Source organism: Adelges cooleyi, unplaced genomic scaffold (assembly GCF_023614345.1).
Source record: "Adelges cooleyi isolate 19-005CV unplaced genomic scaffold, UGA_ACOO_1.1 ACOO_flye_CR_arks_rails_tigmint_CR_PRNA_247, whole genome shotgun sequence".
NCBI lineage: Eukaryota > Metazoa > Arthropoda > Insecta > Hemiptera > Adelgidae > Adelges > Adelges cooleyi.
In genome coordinates, this window is record NW_026095912.1 from 3,019,769 (window position 1) to 3,040,445 (window position 20,677).

The 20,677-nt window shown below is 29.1% G+C and overlaps 1 protein-coding gene across 1 annotated transcript; it reads left to right on the plus strand.

Annotated features, from left to right (window-relative positions):
- The first annotated feature begins 11,537 nt into the window (after positions 1–11,537).
- LOC126836719 (BTB/POZ domain-containing protein 9-like) lies at positions 11,538–16,853 on the plus strand. The gene is made up of 11 exons (XM_050570326.1): positions 11,538–11,652; positions 12,076–12,190; positions 13,940–14,023; positions 14,453–14,582; positions 14,756–14,986; positions 15,065–15,341; positions 15,404–15,536; positions 15,815–16,047; positions 16,131–16,323; positions 16,478–16,667; positions 16,728–16,853. Exons 1-11 carry the CDS (start codon positions 11,604–11,606, stop codon positions 16,830–16,832), a joined length of 1,740 nt encoding a protein of 579 aa, XP_050426283.1. The 5' UTR covers positions 11,538–11,603; the 3' UTR covers positions 16,833–16,853.
- Positions 16,854–20,677: the final 3,824 nt, after the last annotated feature.

Consider the following 20,677-nt stretch of genomic DNA (forward strand, 5'->3'; position numbering starts at 1 on the left):
TTGGTTACATAACACAAATACAAAACAACACATACCTGATTGATCAACACCGTGCTTAAATAGGTTTTACCCAGGTGATCACCCTGAGTCCTGTAGGTAATTAGAGGATACAAGTTGGGGAGAAAACATTTGGCCCCAGTGTTGTAACGATTGGGTACCGGTGCCACCTGTAGTTGAACGAAACAAAAAAACACAATGACTAACATTAACATACTAATATAAACAATAACTTAGCGATTGTGACATGACACTACACGGCAACTCCGGGGATACTCAACGAATGTATGCACGTTTCTCCTAAAATTCGCTGAACAATTTAATAATAATCAAAAGTTAGTATCTGAACGATACCCACTTTCTCGAAAACCAAGATGCAACCGAATATCCTTTTCGCCATTCAATATGACCAAAAAATTAACATAAATCAAAGAGTCAATGAATTTCTATTAAAACTATACACAAAAAATCAAAGCATTAATTTATGTTTGTTGGAATAATAATTAATATTCTATATATCAGGAAGTATTTCACAATATATAAATATGTTGTTTATCTGTATAATAAAAATACGTAGTTGTTAACCAGGAAATGCTATAGAAAAACAAAGTTGTTTTTGTAAGCACACGTGTATCTGTAGACGCGTGCAACCTTGTGGGTTAATATAAATAGCATTTGATCTAAGGGCTCGGGGCTCAGTATTTCTATTCCGTTTATACATATTACTAGTGTATTATTGTTTCACTGTGTTGTATATATTCTATGTATAATATATCTATTATTGTAATAACTTTATTTGTGTTGAATACTTGATTATCATCACTACTCGCACTCTATACTATATTTATGTATAGTATTACAACAATGTTATCCTCACATAAGAATGTCATGTATCTGTTGTTACTATAAGGTTTTTAATGTCTGCATAAATTATTTGTATTTCTTTATTTGACTTATCTGTGGTAGGGATATACATTTAGATTAGATTACTAAATTATACATTAATTAATTAATATAATAATATAATATAATATAATTAATTAATTAATTAGGCATTTTATTATGTTCGATGGTGACACGGCAAAAGAGTCTAAGCGACAAGGCTTATACTATTGATTAGAAAATTATGTATTTCGTCCATTGCGCACGCGCAAAAACAGCTGTGGTCATTTTTTAACAAACATTTCTCATTTTAACTTTGGGATATAAATGACACTTTATTTTTTGTTTGCTCAAAATTAGAGTCTAAACGACAATAATGGGGAACAAACGACATTAGCACAATTTTTTGGGGGACAAGCGACGATTATTCAAATTGCGTGGTGCTTGTACCAGAATTTTTAGAACGGTTATCTTATCATAAATTTTAATAAGATTGTAGTACAACCGACATCGACATTTATCTTTGGATATTAAAATAATATTTTACTTCATCATTCTCATTGAATTCACCGAGCTAGTGATTTATGGTAAGTTAACTTTTATACAAAATATCGTGTAAGTATTGTGGTATGCCTCATACAATATAATTAATTTACTGTTTTTTTCTTATTAATTGTCTTTATGGGTATAATCAACTAGAAATAAGTGATTCAAATCGAGATACTGATGTAAAAGACTCAGATTGTAATTTGTTTCATTCATTAAATATTTAACTTGTTTTATGTTATTTTTACCATATTTTAATAAAGTTGTATATTTTTTACATTATATATTTTTTTTTTTGAAACCCATCTCGATAATCCTTCGATTACAATCGCGTTCATTGATGTTAAAGCCACATTGTACTTTAGAGCTTATAGATTATAATCAGTCAATTAGACAAATACATTTTTTGGTTATTTTACTCAAATAATGAGTGACTTTGATGTTGTCCTCACCTACTAATCCGTTTACAATTCCACCATGTGCAATTTGCCCAAATTGTACATGACTTTCAAAAATCTAAAAGGCTTGTTACGAGTATTTTTGGTGCCAACAATTCGGATGGGGTATAACTAAACCCGTCACGACACGACATGGAATGGATTCCACTCCACCAAACAGTACTACCACTAAAAAACAAAAAAATATTTCAATCTGACTTTAATAAATTATTAACGCATATTTATAAGGCTGTAAGGACTTAAATAATTTCATATGCTTATTAATAATAATTTTTTTTTTTATTAACAACAATAAAATAATTAATACAAATTATTTTATTATTACAAAAATTTTATAAATTTATTAAATAATTTATAATGATTAATAACGCCATTTAGTGTATAGTCAAGCAATTTTTCATAAAACGATCAAGACAGATTCATTGTAGCCACGATAATTAAGATAGTTTTCAGATACTTGGTTTTTTATTCCCTAAACGATGCACAATGCATACAATTTGAGTATACCCCGTTTTACAGCTGGTTAAGGGTTTTGAAAAGAGTCATTTATAGGCAATAAAAATGGTTTTAATCAATTTCGACCATGTTAAATTATTTTCAAGCAATCTATTATTGTTTATAATTTTTTTCAAATTTTTTTTTATGTATACAATTATTAAAACTTTTATTATTTTATGCAAGAATAACAGTAAAATAATTTTATTATTTTCTTAGTCGAGTTTTTATTTAAAAAATAATTTATTTATTTTGTATTAAATAGAAATTGATTAAAATTATGATAAATTACTCAGCTTTTATTTTATAGTTTTATTTAAATATAAGATTGGGTTGTCTTTGAAACCGCTTAACAAATTCCTCAATTTGTTTAACAATTTGAAGTCTAACTTTTTTTTTAAGAAAATAAAATGTATATTGCTTAGTCCGTTTCCCTCGACTAAGTTTTCAATATTCCTTACAGGACACAATGTGGTCTACGATGAACGGCGCACTGCCACATTACAGAAATGCCGTTGGAGAATTACTGTATCACATATTTCTTGAATAAAGAATTACAAGACAGCCAGGAAATCAGAGAAGATATTGTGTTGCCACCGAGGAGCCCCGGCTTGACGACCTTTGATTTTTTTGGGGGGTCACTTAAAGGAAAAAGTTTACGTTAGTGAAGTGACAACAAGAGACGATTTCATAGACTGTATAAATGCTACTATGCTTACTATGCTAAATCAAAGTCAACTTTGTATATTTTTTTTTATCTTAAAAACCATTTTGAATGGTATCTTTGTTTTTTGTTTATGCCTACCTAAACAGGTTTAGATGAAAAAAAAAATGTTTTAAATTGCTATCAAGATAGCTAGGATAGAGAATTTTTTTAAATGATGTACTGTAACAACTTTTTTTAAGTTACATAAAAAAAATGTAGGTAACAAATTTTACAATTTGCCCATTGCATATATTTTCCCCGAAGACGTATAATGTTTTATGTGTGCATTGTCAGCCATCGCAGCTGTGTTGCAAAAAAAAAGAAAAGAAGACTATTGCCAAAAGTATAGTTTACTAACAGTCAACTAACGTCATCGACTGCGTTTATAAAAAAATTTACTATTTTTCACAACTATTGTGAAAAGAATAAAAATTTAAATTTTTATTAGAAATCGCTCTAAATTTTCGGCAAAATAGTCTTTATTAAAAAAATTAATTATTTGAATGGTAACATCCATTTAAGTTTAAAAAGTCGACCTTCAATGGACTTTGTAGACCCCAAGAACAGATATTATACGTTTTCAGTCGGTATTTTTGCTATATTGGTTTCCTTGACTACTTTTTGCGCATCGATGAAAAAACAAAATAATAAATCGTCATAAAACAAACACTTTGTATTAATACAAGTGTACCTTTTCATTTTCTCTTAAGATAATCGTATTTTTAAGTTTTTATAATAATTAGTAACACTTAATTGACTATATGGACAATAAAAGCGCGTCGCTAGAAAAATGGCACCTATTAAACTGCAGTAGACATCCGAGGAATTTCAAATTTCTCATAAGCTGTAAATACTAAATTATTATTATTATAATTTTGGTAAAAACGAATTTACGTTGTTGTGAGTGCGGATATGGCACCCACGGTGACCATGTGTATTCGATAAACGGTATTCCCAAGTGTTCGTAAATAACTGGCAGCTGGTCTATAGGGTCCTAACAAAATGATGTAAAAAACATGTATACAATATTTTTAATTTCAATCAAAGCGTACTTTGTTCGACATGAGGTCATACCTGATTGTAATACGGCCACATCATCGTCATGACTATGGCCACGGCACAGTAAACCGAAGTAATACAGGCAAGGGATATTATATCCATGTCACTAGTTTTAAGCCGACGTTTCGGACTTCTTGCAGGAAATATCCGAGTTCTAGCATCACTGGCTAAATCTCAATATATGTCTGATCATTTTGATTGATTAAATCTAAGATTCCCTTCTTTCTGTGCTTCTACATTGTCCAATCCCTGGATAACTGTTAAGAGAATCATCTGACAGGAGATTATTGAACAAAGCGCATTTTTTGGGAGGTAGTTTACTGGTAAAAAGCGTTACTGTGGTCTTAAAACCTAACCTAGCCGTAACAGTGTTAGGTTAGGTTAACTTACCATAAGTCGGAGTGCTATTATATTTATTTTTACTCGATAAAAAATACTTTTATTTTATACATTGTTACACATTAAAACTGTATTAGTCTAATTTTCAGATCGTATGTCGGAACATTAGGCCTAATAAATGTAGGGTGTGTGAATTAAACCCGTTCAAAAATTCTACAGACTAGATCTAATAGAGCTATTAAAATTATTTTGCCTTTGTATATCAAAAATATGTCAGTGTGTCATTTTTTATATTATTGGGTATAACAAACACCACCACCTTACCACTAGTAGTAATAGTATCGAAACCGATAAAGCCGTATAAATATTTGGCTGCTCCTGCGATCATAGCAGACTAACCGAATGGAAAAAACTCTCTTTCGCCGCCGTTGACTTCTGCGGGATTCCGATCGGGCTAATTTACTTTCCGAATGAACGTATCGAAGAAGCATCCGTTAACGACCACCGTGAAAATAGCTGTTAGTCAGAATATTTATGGTGGTGAAAATTTATTTTAGGAAAAAATAAAGCCCAAAAAATAAAAATTTCATATCCCACTCCTATATACGCCTCTGTATTTAAGTATTTTAAAACTCTGTCAAGAAGGTATGGTGGTCATTGCCTGTACATATCACTATTTTACTAGTTGATTTTAACAAAATATAATACCATAAAACAATTTCACAGAAACGTTCAGTGATGACAAATTGACTTAATTTATGGATTTTTTTACCTCCACACTTTGTTAAGAGGTCTTTATACCCCTAATTTTCAAAAATAATCTTAGAGCATTTTATATATATTAATATTATATTTATAATATTATAAACTATTTCACGAAAAAACAATTATTTTAAAAAAAAATTGTATGTTAAACTGTAATATAGTTATTTTCACAGTTATTCCGGATGATTGGTTAAGCACGTTAGGAGATGTCAGAAGAGATATAATAGGAAAAATTACAAAAAATTACTTATTGCTGCAATTGGTAAATATTATTAATTAATAAAGATTTGTACTGCTTTTAATTAGAATTATTCAATTTGATGTACCATTCAAATAATACATTCATAATTTATACTCATATCAGCATCTCATCTTATCCTCTCATCTAAGTATTACCGTCGTTTCTTTCTTGTATGACTGATGTCGTCTAAAGATACTAACTGAAATGCTTATATCTGTTCTTGTTTGGATTATTGCGTACACAGGACAGCCAATTATCTCACGATAACGTTATTAATTAATGAATTTGTTTGAGACCATACAACGACTTATTTAAATGTCATACAATGTGTATCTTATCCCGCGAAGGCCTCTTGTTTTCCGAATACTCCATTACAACAGGCTTCTGTTGTCACGACCATTTTTAACGGTTTCATAATCTATAGAGGTTTATTGTGCAGCCAACAAGTAAACAATTTCTTGATTTCAATCTAACTTGCTGCTTAGTGGATTAGGAATGTGTGCAAAAGCAACACATCAGATTTCGAATGTGAACAAATTTGGATTAAGTCCAGTCCACGGTTTAGCAGGAGTCGGTTTTAGTTCCAAAAGCTGTAACACAACAGCGAATCCGTCTAAAAACCATCTCATCATGACAGCGTTCGGCCTTAAATGCCGTTAGGCTTGATGAACGAAATATATCACTTGAAAGTGTTCCAAGCATTGTTAAGAAATACAATATCTTCTTTTCCTCATTTCACTCCAACTATTTTATTATTTCATTAAATCTAATAAAATGACTTACAAGGCTGGTATCATTTTAATGTAAGTAGTCACCTTCTTAAATATATTGACTAAAAACATTTTTACGCTCCAAAGTCTAGCACACAAATGTAGTTTCTTAAAACAATGCAAGTAGGCATAGAATTCACACAACACATAGAGTTTATTTTTGTAGACTCTTATTCTAACATACAACTATTGGTAGCATAATGATTAAACCTTGTTTGTTTTATACATTTATTGTCATTTTAAACTTTTTTGATCCATCACTTGTGCAAAATATTTAAAAGATTATAATTCAGAACAAGAATAGTACTCAATAAATTTTAAAAAAATGTTTGTATCGCGATCTGCTGGTTTTATAAAAAAAATTTGATATATGCCTCTACTTTTTTTTAATTTGAAGTTTCTCCAGTAGGTGGCTTCTTTTTTCTGTCAGTCTGGTCTTTTTAAATACTGCATTTATTATGCTTATTGTTCTAAATTGTATAAATAAAAATTAAAGGAAGTAAAAGCAATCCATAACAATGTCTTAATAATAAAAGTTCTGGAGCAAACTACGGTTATTGTATCTCAAACTTATTTTAATAAATTTCATTACAAAATATGTCACATACTATGTGGTGTACTTTAAGGGTAATGTAATTATGTTTATATGATTTTATTTACACACCTGAATTAGTTATGTTTTGAACAAATATCAAAAGTGTTTATAAGCTAAACTGAGCAAGTTGCTAAATACATTTTTTTTTATAATTTTTAAGGTGATGGAACACCAGATTTCCCCAACCTTCCTATAATATGTAATCTAATGGGTTTGCTCCGAAGTATGCGATTCCCAGAATCACATATAAAAACCGCTGGTGTTGATCCCTCAAGTAAATGTTGTACGTTAACTTCACAAAATGGCATCTTCAAATACCAACCACACACGACACTTGGACCTCAAGACAAATATATTAAATATATTGCTGCGGTTAGGCCAATAATTACTGATATTTATGATTATATGGACGTTTTGGATGAGATAGAACTTTGGTTCTGACAAAACAGACCTTAACCAGCTTTTAAAAAATTATAGTGCACCTACGTTTGTTATTTTACTTTAATAATATTTATATGTCGCACTTGTATCTTAATTGTCATTTAATTCAATGTATCACAAAATATACAATTTCTTTCAGTAACCTATTTGTATATATTTTATATTCCTACTACTTAAACTTCATACAGATTTTTATAAAACTATACGCTATACGGTTTTTTTTTTCATTTTTTTTTTTTTACTTTTTCTAAGGCTTACACTTTCAATCGATGGTAGCCTATTCGGATAGGAAATCTCTAAGATTATAGTCACTAAATTAACTTTAAGTAGTACCATGTGATTTTTTTTATTTGATTAACATGGGAACTATTAAATTTTTCAATGCAAAAATTATAAGTTGAAAACTAATAACATTTTTACAATGTACATTAACATTTTAACAACTAAAATACGACACTATGAAACTCTTTCAATTGATATTCCACAATAACATTTATTTTAACATACAATTATCAGTTTAATTAGTTTTTATTAGGCACTAACTTTATAAAATCAATTTGTATCTTTATGACTTTGAAATGTCATACTTTAGCAATAATAGCATATTTCAAAATAGTAAACAATTTACCTAAAACAAATATCATTACGGAGTATAAACTGAAAGATTTTAAAAGAGATGGACTTTAATTAAAACTAATTAGTTTAGACAATATAGACTAATTAAAAAGTTATTATAAAAATGTATCATGAAAATATACAATAAAGCTATAACAATTATAATAATATGGTGCTATTACAAACAACATTAATTTAAATGTTACATAATTTTTATGTTATACAAACTTTGTAGTAAGTTTTATACGCTATACCATAAATAAAATAAACCGGAGGTATGTACTTAAATCGACGAGGTAATATTTAATGTAACTTGCAATTTTTACAGGATTTATTTATATAAAAAATAATTTAAATTCTTCCAAATTACCATGATAAGGTTAAGGTTTTGTTTAAGATATTTTATTATTTTTTATAATACTGAAATCTAGATATTTCACTAGTATGTCTACTGCTGAATTTAGTTTCTAAAAATTATATTTTATTTTGAATATTATTCCTGAGGGATCTTTTAACAAAAGAGCTTCTCACAATACTAATAGAATAACCTATCCGGATAATCCGTAATTATTAAGATTTTCATCATCCATCCAACAACGTCTTTTGTGGGTTGCGATAAATATTACGTTTAATTACAGGTATACATGTACCAACATTGTAGGTTTTAAAAATAATATATAATTAAATTAAATGTTATAAATATAAAGTAAACGCATTAGATTCAACGCTATTAGATTAATTATTTTACTCCGTCATTTTTTGAAGTGTGGATGCCAGTAATACGAATGTACACTATCGGCCTGGGATCAAAATGCAACAATTGCCACGACCGTGCCGATTCAGTAGATTTATCTGCAAGCATACCCAAATCTGGTTATCGACCGAAACTTTAACAGTGTAACCGTAGTTTCGCTTATCGCAGTCCCAAAGCAGCATCCTATAAATAATGAAATAGCATAATAATAATAATAATCTTATTGCCAGAATTGGGCTAAAATGATTTATTAAATACTAAAAAGTTGTATTTCAAGCAAAAAAAAATATACCAGTTAAATAATAGAAACAAAAGTAAAATTTAAATGTCATTTAAATGATTACCTCATTGAGCTAAGCATATACGGTTGGGCGAGTTGAACTTTTATACACCCCGATTCCAACGAATGACATGTATACCCGTGATTCGAAGTAGTACTTTTAGTCGCCATTTACAAGAGTGTTCAACACCCATCTCGACTTTCCTTCGATTACAATCGCGTTCATAGATTTTAAAGCAACATTGAACTGTGGAGCTAATAGATTAAAATCAGTCAATAATACAGGTAATTTTTATGTTATGCAAGGAATGAGCTACTTTCGTAGTATCCTTACCCACCAATCCGTTTTTAATTTGCACTAAATGCATTTTGTCCGTATTGTACATGACTTTCAAAAATCTAAAAGGCTTATTACCAGTATTTTCGGTACCGACAATTCGGATGTACTGAACAAATTGTCGTGGAATCCACAAACGTTGAATTGAATGACAATGAGAATTTGAATGATCAATTACACGCAACCATTTGAGCTGATCAATTGACACTTCAATGTAATACGAGTAATGCCTTAGGAATCAAACAAATGAATGGTTGTAATATTTTTTTAAATATCATCATGTCAAAAAAAGAAATTATTTATAAAAAAAAAATGATTAAAAGGCATACTTAACGAAAGGATAACAGCATGAACAGCAAGCTCTTTTTTAAGAGCAAGTTTTTTTTATGTTATTCAAAGAATGAGTGACTTTCATGGTGACCTTACCCAATAATCCATTTTTAATTTCCACCAAGTGCAATTTATCGGTATTGTACATGACATTTAAAAATTTAAAAGGCTTATTACCAGTATTTTCGGTACCGACAATTCGGATGTACTGAACAAATTGTCGTGGAATCCACAAACGTTGAATTGAATGACAATGAGAATTTGAATGATCTATTACATACAACCAATTAAGTCCATTCATTGATACTTCAATCATTGAAGTATCAATCTTATTACATTGAAGTTCAATGTAATAAGAGTAAGGTATCAAATAATTCAAACAAATGAATGGTTGTGTAGTTTTTTTTAAAAATAGAGATGTCAAAAAAATTAAGTATTTTAAAATCGTTGTGCAAAAGTTATTGGAATAATGATTAAAAGTTATACCTAAAAGTATTGTAACATAAACAAGTTTCTCCTGAATATGGATTTAATGGCAAAATATTATATTGTAGGTAAAATATCATACAATGGAAAAATAGATATGTGTAAAATTGCTGACAAATGCAGTTTTTCTGACAACTGATAATTTGTGATAAAAACTGAATGTGACATAACCTCAAATTATTTGTTGTGCAAGAGCAATTTCACAAAAAACCCGTCAAGAGAAAATTCGTTTTATTTAAATTAATAATTTTACTTGTATTTAGTTTTTTTTTATTTTATCATTGCGTTAAATAAAATTGTATACATATTACAGATTAAATAAACATGATAGTAGAACAGATTAACTAATCTGTGCTATTACCTACTCTTTCAACATATATAAAGCATTAAAAGAATACCATACTACTACTATTTTTACTATATTTATATAATTGTTTGTACTTTAATCAATTGTAAATAAACATAGCTATATTGTGAAAATAAAAATAAATTGTTTCTTTTTGTGCAACTTCATTTAAATAATAATGTAAATATTTAAAATAAAATGAAATATTTTATAAAAATCCTGGCTTAATCAATTTAAACACAATGGTGTAAATTTTTATAATTAAATGTAAAAGTCTTCTATTTAATTGTAAAATATGTAAATCATTTTATCATATCTTTTCGATGTTAAAAACAGACGAATTTTGAAAACGCTTAAAACTAACTATGACATAATTACTAAAAGTAAAGGAGCAAGCATAAAAAACTTAATAAACTATTGAAAATTAATACACGTTTTCTAAATTACTAAGTGTAACAATTTAAAAAAATAAAATGGATGAATAATTCATACCACATTGGTCATTGGCTATATACACTTTTATAATAAATAAATTAATTAAAAATTTATTTATAATAAATACATACTTTGCCGTTTGAAAATAAAAAATTGCAATAAAAAAAAACCAAGTTGGCAGGGGGTAATAACAAAATAAAAATGTGGAAAATTGAGAGCACAATAAATAAAAACACTAAGAAAAATAAATGTCTTATTAAATCCTATAGTATATTGAGTGGAACACGATAAAATTATCACCTTGTTTATGTACAAACCATCTATATTGTCATAACATATAACTCTACCTCTGCCTGATAAAAATTAGTTTTGTACCCTTAAGGCATCATGTCTAGGCATGGGATTTACGTTGTCATCATAACATACTATTGTATTATTATGCATTTATAACTTTTTTTTTCTCATTATAGTATAAATGTAACTATTACAATATACTATCAGCCATTGCATAATAAAATTCAAAGAGGTGTCGCACAAAAAACGTACACCAGTTGTGTACACAATAATTCGTTCTTACACTCTGTCGAATTCGCAAAAAAAATGGTGTGCTATTTAAATAAAACTAAAAGATTTCAGACGGTTTTCAATACCTATATGGACGGAATATTATTTTTCTAATTGTAAGTGTTATAGTATTCCTAAGTCGTAATTACACGTATCATTACAATGATGTTAATTTATTTTTTTGCTTTCATCGTTTTATGGTCAACACTAGGTGAGTAAGCTTATAATCCTAAGCGATAAGATTTAAAAACAATTATGAACATTTTCGTTATCTACGATATTTTGCTACCTAGCTGCTTTCTAAAAGAAGTCCCAACAAGTTTTTAATTTTTCTTTTCGCAAACCTCCTTACTGACTAGTTATATTGTCTTAGATAAGCTCTAGAAATCTTTAATAGAGGCTAATTTGATATTTTCCAATATGTTTGCTTCATTGAACGCTAATTTTTTTTTAAAAATCAATAATTATTATTAAACTTTACTGCACTCTGGCAATAACACTATTATGATTATTTCAATTAAAAAACTGAAGTAAGTTATAAAAAAAAAAAATTGTTATATCAGATGGCTAGACGCTACTTTATATCGTAAATAAACTGAACAAATTTGTTTACAAAATCAGTTTTATTTTTTAGCATTTTCTGATCCTTCCGATCTTGCATCGTCTTCGTCCAATCCGCCCGTTTACGAGCAAATCAATCACGCTCAATTCTTGGTTAACGACATTAGCGACCTATATCTAGACGAAAGGTTTGTATTATATTTCTACTTTTTATAATAAATATAATATATATACTGTGTTTCATCTACAGCTAGATTCTCTGTAAATTATTGGAAATGTAATACTAACTCTTAACTTAGAAGCGCTGTTAAATAGATATCTTCGATGCAACACCAACATACATGTTTTAAATTTATACAACATAAGTTTACAATATAATAATAATGCTTTATGCGAACCTACTACATGTATTTTCCAAAAAAAAACTGCTATTTTTTTTTTCGACAAATGTGTCTGCCTCAGGAAACATGTTTTCCTCTTTGACGTTTCGTAGCGTTTATAACCTTACAAAAATTGATGTGTTAACAATAAACTCGTACTTTAAACTTTACTGACATATTAAATGTCCAAACATTATAATACACTTGAACCACAATAACAGTACAGCAGCCGGTGATGGTAGATCTTTAGCTGGCAAATACGTTGTCCAGGGTACACTGCGTGATTCTGAAGCATGTGACTATGGACACGAATTGCCGGTACCATACATAATATTCATCAAGGGAGAAAAGAAGCGGTAAATTGGATGGAGGACCTGGATGTTATATTATAACTACAATTGACAAAATAATCAACTTTTTAAACCATAACGACTTATCGTTTTTTTTTTATTTACTTATTTTATTTTATTCAATTATTTATTTATTAATTAAATTATTTGTATTTATATTAGACAGTAAGTATGGTTTAATTCATCACTAAGTTAATTATATAAAGAAAATCGTTCTTTCCTCGGAGTGTCAATAGGTGTAAATAGGCTGAACATTGTGATCAATGTGTATATAACATTTTATAGGGGGGCTGTTATGGCCTTGGCAAAAAAAATCATTATACTTAATTATCAGTATATTTAATACAGTTAATACTTTTAGCTAAATTTATATTATTACAAGTAGATAGACCTAAAATAAAACAGTATAAATTCAAAATTATCTGTATAATAACACTTAAGTGTTTGCAAGTACCAATAAATTATTGAAAAAACTACTTTAACATGTATAGACATACATTTTGTAGTTAATTGTTAATTAATAATAGTTTCATTTGTTTTTAGTTTAAACAAGTTATTTTTGATGTTGTGTTCACCGGGGACCAGTGATACCCCATAACAATACCACTACTAGATAAATCAACCGACCCAGTCTGAACATTCTTACCACTATTATTCTTAATAATACCAACAAAATAGCTATCTGAGTAAAACGTTGCTTACACAACTCCATTGATTAACAAATTTCTAATGCTTTTCAAGTTTTAATTCATCGTTTTTAATATATAGCCACTAAATCTAAAGACCAAATATTAAGATATCTTTAATAAAGCTGTCTAGAAGCTTTTCAAAGTCACATGACTTGCTCTTAGTTTTTAAATTCGCTATATTCACAAATGCTTTTAACTGCAAACGAGTAATATATTTATATTGTTCAACTAAACGGTGACATCTTTTTTTGAAATAAAGTAAACAGCTAATAGAACTATTACCACTTCTCACTGGACATAAGTAATGTCCTTTTCAAATAAATTGAATATTTTTAGTGACGGTTTACCAATAAAACGAAGAAGATTAACACTTCTCTATATTAGCTCACTAGGTACAATTTATTACCATTAACATTATCATTAACATTATACGTAAACAGCTATCGCTTAAAGTCTACCTTTTATATGGATTACAAATGCATATACTTTTTAATAATATATTTTGTTATTTATTTTAGGTTTTCGGATGTGATTTTTGTTGTAGAAAATGAAGAATTCCACGCCCATCGTGCAGTGTTAGCCTCACGCAGTGAATATTTCAGGTATAAATTCTTATCTTTTGGTATATAACTCCCTTAGTAATCATGATAAATTAATAAGCATAACATATCAAAAAACGATGTTTAAACTTTTTTACTTACTATTTTTTTATGGTTCCACCAATATTTAGAGATATTATATAGAGCATCGTAATTTTAAGTTGATAAAAGTGTAAATTTGTTGGGTGTTTTTCTAGATTTTGATGGGGAAGGGTTGACTTTTTTTATCGAAGGTTTACATGCTTATTATAAATTGATTATATTAACCGTTTTTTGGTTGATTATGCAAACTAAGCGGTAGTAAATTTGAAGTTCGTATTGGAATGAAATTACACTTTTTGTACCTCATAAATTAGTCTGCAACACACAGTGCTTTATTGGTTATAGCACATATAATGCATTGTTTGTATTAATAAAATTTATAATTTATAGGGTTCTACTGTATGGAGGTCATATAGAATCCCATCAAAAGAATGTGCCAATAGAGAAAGCAACAGCAACCTCATTTAAAGTATTTCTTGAGTATATTTATACTGGTCAAATGAATTTAACTATTTTAGAGGTAATTTATAATCTACTTAGATGACGGGTAATAAAACGTCATTAAAGGTACTTTATTAAGATTTGCTTTTTTTAAGGTTCGTTTAGTCGATCGGTTGTGTTTTATGTGTTTAATCGAAAAACAAAATAAACTATTTAGAAACCGATTACTAATATACACATTTTATTTTTTAGGGTAATGTTATTTTGGAATTATTAAGTCTCTCGAATTATTATGGTTTTTCAAACTTAACATTTACATTGTCCCAGTATTTGCTAAATAACATTAGTGCAGATAATGCAAGCTCGTTGTTTACTGTTGCACATTATTATGAACTCAAAGAACTCGAAGCCGAATCACTCTACTTTATCGACATGCACGCTTTAGATGTATTGCAATCTGAAGATTCTCTCTCTTTGTCGCCCGTAATGAAATTTTCGTAATAAGAAATCAACTTATGCTCATGTTAGGTAACCAGTTTTGATAAAAATTTGTATTTTTAGGAAACATTACAACTAATCCTCAATCGTGACACGACGTATGCTAACGATATAGATGTATTCCGTGCGGCTTGTCGTTGGATCAAAAAGAATCAAGAGCACATAGATGCCGATGCTAAAACCAATATTTTATCTGCCGTCAGATATGAACTTATGAATGATGAAGAACAGTCTGAAGTTAGGCGATCAGAGTTGGTTTGTTCGGATACAATTATTTTGGATGTCATAAAATCGAGAATAGAGTCCCTCAAAGGTGCACTTAATGATCGAAGAAAGTTAGGTATGCCTAATGTAAATAAGTTTTAGTTGAATTATATTAGTATCCACTACTTTATTCTTTAGAACCAAATGTGAATTTTGCACGAGTGTCTCCGAAACGGATTACTCAAATTGACGGCGGTACCATGATCATGTTGGATCGTCCATCGATTATAAACTATATTGAAATGAAGTTATCAGGACCTTACATAGTCAGGTGTGTTTTTATTTATCAATACTTCGAACCAAAAATTGTGTATAATTTTATCTGAATAATAATATGGACTGAATATTATTTTTATCACAAACAAAATCATACATTAATAATTATTTTGATTAGTCGAGAATTAACGGTCATATATAACGATCATATCATATTTAAGTGGTCATTCTTCATTCACCGATCAATTAGTAAAATATGACTTTTAATCATCGTTTCAATAATTTATGTACAACAATTGTAAAATATTTGCTGTTTTTGACATGATACCAAAGCCCTTACTCTTATTACATTGAAGTATCAATGGACCGACAACTTTGGTTGCGTGTGATAGATCATTCAACTTATGATTGTCGGTCATATCAACATTTGTGGATTCAGCAACGATTTGTTCGATACATCCGAATCGTTGGCACCAAGAATATTGGTAATAACTCTTTCAACTTTTTGAAAGTCATGTACAGTACGGACAAAATGCACTTGGTGGAAATCAAAAACGGGTTAGTGGGTAAGGACACTACGAAAGTAACTCATTCTTTGAATAATATAAGAAAAATGTATTTGTCTAATTGAGTGATTTTAATCTACTAGCTCCACAATTCAATGTTGCTTCAATTTTGAGTGCGACTGTAACCAAAGGAATATCGATTACATTGGATCCTGACATCCTTGTGAATGGAAAATATGATAACTACGATTTAAATACCGGGTATACATATCATTCAGTGGGATCGGGTTGTATACAGGTTCAACTCAGCCAACCTTATGTGCTTAGTTCAATGAGGTAATTGTTTACATGACATTTAACTTTTTCTCTAGTTTCTATTATTTAATAAATATATTATTTGTGCCTGAAATACAACTCTTTAATATTTAAAAAAAATAGTTTTAACTCAACTTTAGAAATAAGATAAGATTGCTATTGTGATTATTTATAGGATGCTGCTTTGGGACTGCGATAGGCGAACCTACGGTTACACTGTTGAAGTTTCGCTCGATAATTTGGTTTGGGATATGGTTGTAGACAAATCTAATAAGTCGGCACGATCGTGGCAATCGTTTCAATTTGATGCCAGGCCGATAGTGTACATTCGTATTACTGGCATACACACTTCAAAAAATGACGGAGTAAAATAATTAATCTAATAACGTTATATTGAACTGTTAAAATTCGTTTTTTTCTTTTAGATTTTTAGATGTGTACATTTGGAGGCACCCGCTCAAATATCGCTAGATTCAAAAGTCACTCTAAAACGTCAGCGATCGATATTCCGGCGTTTCGGCTGTAAATAGCTTTACCATTTACTTTTTGAACGATTCCAAAGTTACGCCAAAACAGCATCGGTCGTTATTCCGGTTTTTCGGCCGTAAATAGCGCCACCATTGACCCGACTTCTATATGGAACTAATAGGGGTTTTTTTTACATAATATTATATGTTGCTGTAATTTTTTTTGTATCATAAATAAATATATTTATGTATCACATTCAGTCTAATGTTCACACATAACTATAGATTACATATGTTTTTTTTTTTAAATATACCAGTATTAGTAAAATCTTAAAAATTAAGGATAGCCCAAATACGTGTATACTACAGATAATTATTGTAAGAAACTCTAATGTAAAAACTTCACATAGGAAAGATATTCGAGAGGTTAGACTTGATATAGAAGATAATATCATAACAGTTCTAGAAAAAAATAAAGCGGTACCCATAACATAAAAAGTTAAAAAATATGAATATTTTTAGGGTGTTTTTCTCGATTTTGCAGGCGAAGGGGGGTCTAAAGTTTTAAATTAACAGAGTACCTTACATGTACGATTTCTGGACAAATTAATGGTATTGACATAACACATTGATCACTAATTATATAATCTATATGATTGTGTGTACAGTTATGTAATTTGTACTCTAAAGAGACAATACTTAACCCTTAATTTTGCGGTTTATCCGTTTATTTTTTAAATATTAACATATTTCATCTGTCTAAAGTTTTAGAACAATATAACATAAAATAAATTAATTATGCATATGAGGTAAACACATTTTTGACCTTTGCTATTATCACTTTTCTGAATAATAAATTAATAAATATTCAAATGTATTAATAACAAATACATACTTTACTTTTCGCAATTAAAAAGTTGCTATCATAAAAACTAAGTAGGCAAGGGGGTAAAAACAAAAACAAAAATTGTGAAAAATTGAGGTCTCATGATATAAATACATTAAGAAAATTTATTTAATGTCTTATTTAATCTTATAAGATAGTGAAATTGCAGTTGTAGATACATAACTACATTTCACCAGCGGCTAGATAATGAGCGAAAACAAAAATTGACGTTAATGAGTGCCTATAGGAATTTTTGAAACAGTAAGTACATAGTCGATCAGAAAACGGGAAAGGCGCGAAAAATGACAAATGAATGAATACATTACAAAATGACCATCGTATATTAACATGTTGTTTTAAACACTATGGTAAACAGAAAAATCAAAAAAGCACTATTACACAACAAACCTAGTCAGTTTTAATAAATTTCAAACAAGTTAAGAACAAAATTAATTACCTGTGAACATAAATAAATACCATGCCAATTTTTCTGCTAAAGTATTAAGTTCTAATATGTTTGATATACTTTCTCCCACCTGTATATTATAACTAGAGAGCGGATTTTTAGGTTTTTACACATATTTATAGGCTTTATACAGCTCTATGGGGTTGAACAACTTGGACAGCACATCAGATTAACTTCTAATAGATATTATTATTTTGCATATTAGAGCATATTTGGGAGGTTAGAGAATATATTCAAGTTTGAACATGTTTATAATTCATTTTACCAGTGTTAATAAAATAATATACCATTTTTTTTAGTGCATATAATGATGTTATCGGTGTAATAATATTCTTGTCATTGACAAAAGCACCGCCATTAGTATCGTCATCCTAAGTTCAGTCATGGTTATATACTAGACAATTTTGGATATAAAAACAATACTTTTACTAGCATTTAATTTTTTTTCGAGGTATTAATATTTTAATACATGTTGTACATGGTGATTGGTCAACTATGACTTTCTCAAATTCTTCTGAGATGTTGGACCTTTTTTTTTACAGTTTTTAGTTAATCTAAAATTAATATATTTATTTTTGACAAAATATATCAAAATTGGGTGGACTAAATACTATAAAATTATAAAAAAGAATAATAAGTTTCTTTCTGTACAGCCAAAATCACCTTGTACTAGAGACTATACTGTATTGTTTTCGTCAAATGCGGACGAATAAAACAGCTTTTCAAACATGACATTGAACAAATAAAGCCCCTTAGTTCGTGTATTGTATACATCGGTTATAAGAATACATGTAATACAATATCATTGAAGTTTGTTGCGATTTAACATAAATCACGGCATAGCGTTTGAAAAACTATATTATATGTATTTTCTTTTTGGCCGCCGAAATATGTGTTATCATTAGTTTTACACAAAATCTTGCAATTCGGCAAAACATTTTAATAATTTCTAATTATTTGTTTGGCTAGAAATCTTTTATCTTATAAAAATTACTTCTTGTTAATTTCCCAAATGATTTAATACCGTTAGTACCAACTTTTTTATCGGCGCTGCAGTTTGTTTATAACTGAAAACTAAAATAAATAAACGTATTCACATTATCAACACACAAAAATAAAGCGATGAATTTCGACGAAATTTGGGTGGATTTAGACAAAATAAGAATTAACACACTTTGTATAGTAATAATAAATAAGTAATATTTCATTAAGACTTATATAATAAAGTAATAATTAAAGATTGATAAAAATATAAATTACACAGATAGAATGATTAATTCGACTTAATATAATATATCATTAGTTACAAGAAAAAAGTGTGAAAAATGTGTAACTATGACACCCCCAACATCCTTTGATATAAGGCATACATAGCTTCAACTATTTATCAATTATAGATTCTGAAAATTAAAAATTAAGCGTTTATAAGATGTATCAAACAGAATTTTTTCAAATTCAAATCGTTATACCGCAGGAATGTGAAATCCGATCTCACTGTTTATTATCTTAATAAATGTGTAAAAAATCTCCTCGCTGTTAAAGTGTGTAGCATTTTTTGCCGTACGGAAAAATCCTCAAATTTACATAATAATTAATACCCATTTTCCACACCCCTCCTCCAGTCTACATTATCTGATTATCGATTTTTTATACAACTAGCTTAAACTAAATAAGTACGGTCTAACCAAGTAAGGTACAAGCCCGCATAGAAAGATTTTACCAAAATCAAGTCCAGTATCTACACATGCGTAAATCAATTTTTTTTAAATTCGTTTGAATAAAAATGTATTTAAAATTGTTATTTTGATATTTGATCAAATTAAAATATTGTTACAAATAGTTTAAAAAGCGCTGAAATACAAACGGTGATGATAACTTAAGTATTTCAGTGAGGACAATAGACATTCGATAAACAGAAGGACTGGGTTCAATTCCCGTCCTGGTAAATATTTTTCTTCTTTTCTGTATTTCTAGCATTTTAATTTTGAGTTTAAATTTAATTATTTTAAATTATTTTTATTTTTGAATTACGCGATACAAAGTAAATAAGTTTATTAAGTGATAAACAATAAACAAAAATTAGGGAAATTATATTGACATTTTCATGTCTTAGCTCTGGCACATAACCGAAAATAGCGTAACGGAAAAAGTATCCACGAAAAAAGCGTTACCACACGAAGATGGGGTTGGGGGTGAGAATGTCTTAGCGCTTGCACATAGCTGAAAAAAGCGTAACGAAAAAAGTGTTACCACACGGAGATGGGGATGGGGATAGGAGATAAGGGTGGGGAATAGTGGGTAGGAGATAGAGGGTAGAAAATAAGGGTGTGCAGTAGGGGATGGGAGATAGAGGGTGAGAGATAAGGGTATGAGATAGGGGTAGGAAATAACGGTAGGAGTTAGGGGTGAGAGTTGGTAGGAGATAGGGGTAAGATATAGGGGATAAGAGAATGTTGTACGTTCAAAGTTCAAATTAGAACTATATGATAAATTCAAAATAGTTTAAGGGCCCCAATTCTCTATGAATTGTTTTAAGCCAAATATTAAACACTATAA

Coding starts and splice junctions, on each gene's coding strand:
- LOC126836719 (XM_050570326.1), top strand. CDS start 11,604: ATGATGTTAATTTATTTTTTTGCTTTCATCGTTTTATGGTCAACACTA. Junction 14,024..14,452: donor TCACGCAGTGAATATTTCAG/GTATAAATTCTT, acceptor TATAATTTATAG/GGTTCTACTGTATGGAGGTC. Junction 16,324..16,477: donor TATGTGCTTAGTTCAATGAG/GTAATTGTTTAC, acceptor GATTATTTATAG/GATGCTGCTTTGGGACTGCG.